Source organism: Charadrius vociferus, unplaced genomic scaffold (genome assembly GCF_000708025.1).
Source record: "Charadrius vociferus isolate BGI_N301 unplaced genomic scaffold, ASM70802v2 scaffold735, whole genome shotgun sequence".
Classification (NCBI taxonomy): Eukaryota; Metazoa; Chordata; class Aves; order Charadriiformes; family Charadriidae; genus Charadrius; species Charadrius vociferus.
The window spans coordinates 49220-53456 of NW_009648544.1; the positions used below are offsets into that span (position 1 = coordinate 49220).

At 60.6% G+C, this 4237-nt stretch overlaps 2 protein-coding genes across 2 annotated transcripts in view; one reads left to right on the top strand and one right to left on the bottom strand.

Annotated features, from left to right (window-relative positions):
* CHMP2A (charged multivesicular body protein 2A) overlaps positions 1-2706 on the bottom strand; it is a 9652-nt gene extending 6946 nt beyond the window's left edge. The window contains exons 1-3 of the mRNA XM_009885965.1: positions 2537-2706; positions 944-1123; positions 39-229 (exon numbers count right to left, since the gene is read on the bottom strand). Coding sequence (XP_009884267.1) covers positions 39-229; positions 944-1123; positions 2537-2704 — 539 coding nt within the window. The 5' untranslated portion in view covers positions 2705-2706. The remainder of the gene's footprint in view (positions 1-38; positions 230-943; positions 1124-2536) is intronic.
* LOC104287284 (zinc finger protein 2 homolog) overlaps positions 1-4237 on the top strand; it is a 56979-nt gene that overhangs the window by 16572 nt on the left and 36170 nt on the right. The window lies entirely within an intron of this gene.

The following is a 4237-nucleotide window of genomic DNA, read 5'->3' on the forward strand; positions in this document are numbered from 1 at the left end:
CATGTGTCCTCCACCCACCCCAGTGTCCCCCTCCCCACTGTGCCCATGCCACCACAACCCCGTCCCCCCTCTCCTCCGTGTCCCACTCCGCCCCCGACCTCTCCTCCTCATCGTCCTCGTCCCCCATGGCATCATCAATGGCGTCGTTCATCAGCTCCTCTTTCATGTCCATGATCTCCGCCTGCTTCTCGAACTCCATCATGATCTTCTGGATCTGGGGCAGCTTCAGCTGTGGGAGGGGGACACAAAGAGCAGCTCCTCTTTCATGTCCATGATCTCCGCCTGCTTCTCGAACTCCATCATGATCTTCTGGATCTGGGGCAGCTTCAGCTGTGGGAGGGGGACACAAAGAGGGACACGGGGATGTCCCCACGGCCATGGTAGGCCTTTCATGGTGTGTCCCCATGGCCATCTCAGGTGGTTTGTGGTGGTTACACTCTCAGGGACACCTCCATGCCCACCTTGAGTGGTTTTTGGTGGCCTTGGGCACATCCCCTGAGGGAGCTCGTGGTTGCCACAGTCTCATGGACATCTTCACGGCCACTCCAAGCAGCTTGTGGTGGCCGTGACCACAGAGATGTCCCCCTGAAGCACCTAGTGGTAGCCATGGCCTTGGGGACAGCTTCATGGGCAGCCCTGGGCAGCCTCTGGTAGCCACAGCCTTGAGGGTTTCCTCTGGGGCAGCTTGTGGTGGCCACGATCTCAAGAACGTCCCCATGGCCACCCCAGGGCAGGTAATGATGGTCACAGCCTTGGGGACGTCCCCATGGAGCATCTCAGGTTGGACGCAGTCTTGGGGACATCCCCATGGAGCATCTCAGAGCAGTCACAACCTTGGAGATGTCCCCAAGGAGCATCTCAAGAGGGGTCACAGCCTTGGGGACATCCCCACGGAGCATCACAGGGTGGCCACAGCCTTGGGGACATCCCCACGGGTACCCACCTGTCGGTTCATGGTGGCCATGGCCTTGGTGACGCCCTTCATGGCCTGAGCCATGGAGTTGTTAGACTTGAGGGTCTGGATCTTGAGGGACACGGCCTGGACGTTGGCCCTCATGGTGATGAACTTCTTCACGTAGCGCCGCGTCCGCACCAGGTCCTTTGCCATGATCTTCACCGCATCCTGAAGGCCATGGAGGGCAGGGGACAGAGGAGGACATCGAGTGGCCATGAGGTCCCCCAAGAGGTCCAGGGACCCCCTCCTCTGTGTCCCTCAGGGCCCACCACGGTCCCCACCACCATCTCAACAGTCTCCTGGTCTCCTTGGACCCACCGTGGTCACTTGGGGACTTCCGTGGTGTCCCCCCATGGTCCTCTCCAAGCACCAGTGTCCCTGTTGCATCCTACCCTGGTCCCCAGTGTCCCCACAGCATTCAAGTCCCCTCCACGGTCCCCAGATCACCACTGTGGCTCCCTAGTCCCACCACTGTCCCCCCAGGTCCCCTCCGTGTCTCCTGGTCCCACCATGCTCCCGTGGTTCCCCCGAAGCGTCCCAACCCCTTGATGTCCCCACCGTGGTTCCCTCCGTGTACCCTGGTGCCCTCTGCATCCCCGTGTTCCTTCTGTGTCCCCATGGCCCCACCGCAGTCCCTCAGTCCCCTCCACGTCCCCGTGTCCCCTCTCCATTCTCCTGTCCCCACCATGTCCCCTGGTCCCCACAAAGGTCCCCTGGAGCCTTCTTCACCCCCTGGTCCCCAGCAAGTGTCCTGGTCCCCTCTGTGTCCCGTTGTCCCCTCCACGTCCCCATCGCAATCCCTTGCTCCCCTCTATGTCCCCATGTCCCCTCTCCATTCTCCTGTCCCCACCATGTCCCCTGGTCCCCACAAAAGTCCCCTGGAACCTTCTTCACCCCCTGGTCCCCTCCGTGTCCCCACCACATTCCCTTGGTCCCCTCCAAGTCCCCATGTCCCCCCTCCATTCTCCTGTCCCCACCACATCCCCTGGTCCCCACAATGGTCCCCTGGAGCCCTCTTCACCCCCTGGTCCTCACCAAGTGTCCTGGTCCCCTCCTTGTCCCCACTGCAGTCCCTTGGCCCCCTCCATGTCCCCACATGCCCTCTCCATTCTCCTGTCCCCACCACCTGGTCCTCACCAAGTGTCCTGGTCCCCTCGGCATCCCCATGTTCCCTCCATGTCCACACTGCAGTCCCTTGGTCTTCACCACATCCCCATGTCCCCTCTCCATTCTCCTGTCCCCACCACATCCTCTGGTCCCCACAACGGTCCCCTGGAGCCCTCTTCATCCCCTGGTCCCCTCCGTGTCCCCCAGTCCCCTGTGCTCCCCTGGTCCCCTCCGTGTCCCCCAGTCCCCTGTGCAACCCCATGTCCCCACCACAGTCCCTTGGTCCCCTCCATGTCCCCATATCCCCTCTCCATTCTCCTGTCCCCACCACATCCTCTGGTCCCCACAACGGTCCCCTGGAGCCCTCTTCATCCCCTGGTCCCCTCCGTGTCCCCTCTGTATTCTCCCATCCCCACTCCCCTCTCCTGATGGCCTCCCTTGTCCCCTCCTTGTCCCCCATTGGTGTCCCCTCACCATCTGGCCCTGCTTGGCCATCTTCTTGATGTCGACGATGATCTTCTTCTCCTGCGCCTCCAGCTTCTGCCGCTCGCGGTCGAGTTCCCGCATGGCACGAGCCAATGCCCGCTGGTTCTGCCGCAGCAGCTCCTCCGGCGTCTTCCGCCGCCCAAACAGCAGGTCCATGGTGGCAGCAGCACCTGGGGACAAGGCCCAAGGGGACACAACCATTAGGGACATGGATGGGAGGGCAACGACATGGTGGGACACGGGGATATGGTGGGACATGGATACGAGGACCTGGTGGGACAAGGATATGGAGGACACAGGGACATGGTGGGACATGAAAATGGGGGACACGGTAGGACATGGATATGGGGGACATGGAGACATGGGGGAACATAGAGACATGGTGGGACGTGGATATGGGGCATATGGGGACATGGGGACATGGATATGGGGGACATGGGGGAACACGGGGACACACGGACATGGTGGGACATGGATATGGGGGACACAGGGACACACGGACATGGTGGGACATGAATATGGGGGACACAGGAACATGGGGACACACAGGGACATGGTGGGACATGCATATGGGGGACACACGGACATGGTGGGACATGAATATGGGGGACACAGGAACATGGGGACACAGGGACATGGTGGGACATGGATATGGGGGACATGGGGACACACGGACATGGTGGGACATGAATATGGGGGACACAGGGACATGGGGACACACAGGGACATGGTGGGACAAGGATATGGGGGACACAGGGACATGGGGACACACAGGGACATGGTGGGACAAGGATATGGGGGACAGGGGGACATGGGGACACAATGGATATGGGGGACAGGGGGACACACGGACATGGTGGGACATGAATATGGGGGACACAGGGACATGGGGACACACAGGGACATGGTGGGACATGGATATGGGGGACACAGGGACATGGATATTGGAGACACTGGTATGGGGGACATGGAGACATGATGGGACATGGGGACATGGTGGCACACAGGGACATGGCAGGACATGGATATGGAGAACATGGGGGAACACGGGGACACACGGACACGGCGAGACATGGATACGGTGGACACAGGGACATGGGGTGATGTAGATATGAGAGACAAGGGGACACAGGAACATGGTGGGACATAGATATAGGGGACATGGGGGACACATAGACATGGTGGGACATGGGGACACATGGACATGGTGGGATAAGGATATGGGGGACGCAGGGACATGGGGGGACACGGAGATGGGGGACATGGAGACAGGGTGGGACACAGACATGGTGGGACGTGGATATGGGGGACATGGGGACACATGGACATGGTGGGACACGGATATGAGGCACATGGAGACATGGATATTGGGGATACGAGGCGACACAGGAACACGGGGGGACACAGGGACACATGGACATTAGATATGGGGGACACAGGGGGACATGGGGAGACGGTGGGACATGGATATGGGGACATGGGGACAGGGTGGGACACAGGGACAGGGTGGGACATGGATATGGGAGACACGGGGACATGGGGCATGTGGTCATTATGGGGACAGATATGAGGGACACGGGCACAGAGGGGACACGGAGGAGACACGGGGGATGTGAGCGTTGGGGCGCACAGACATTGGGGACATGGGGGGGGGACACACATGGATGAAGCCGTGGGGACCATGAGCAT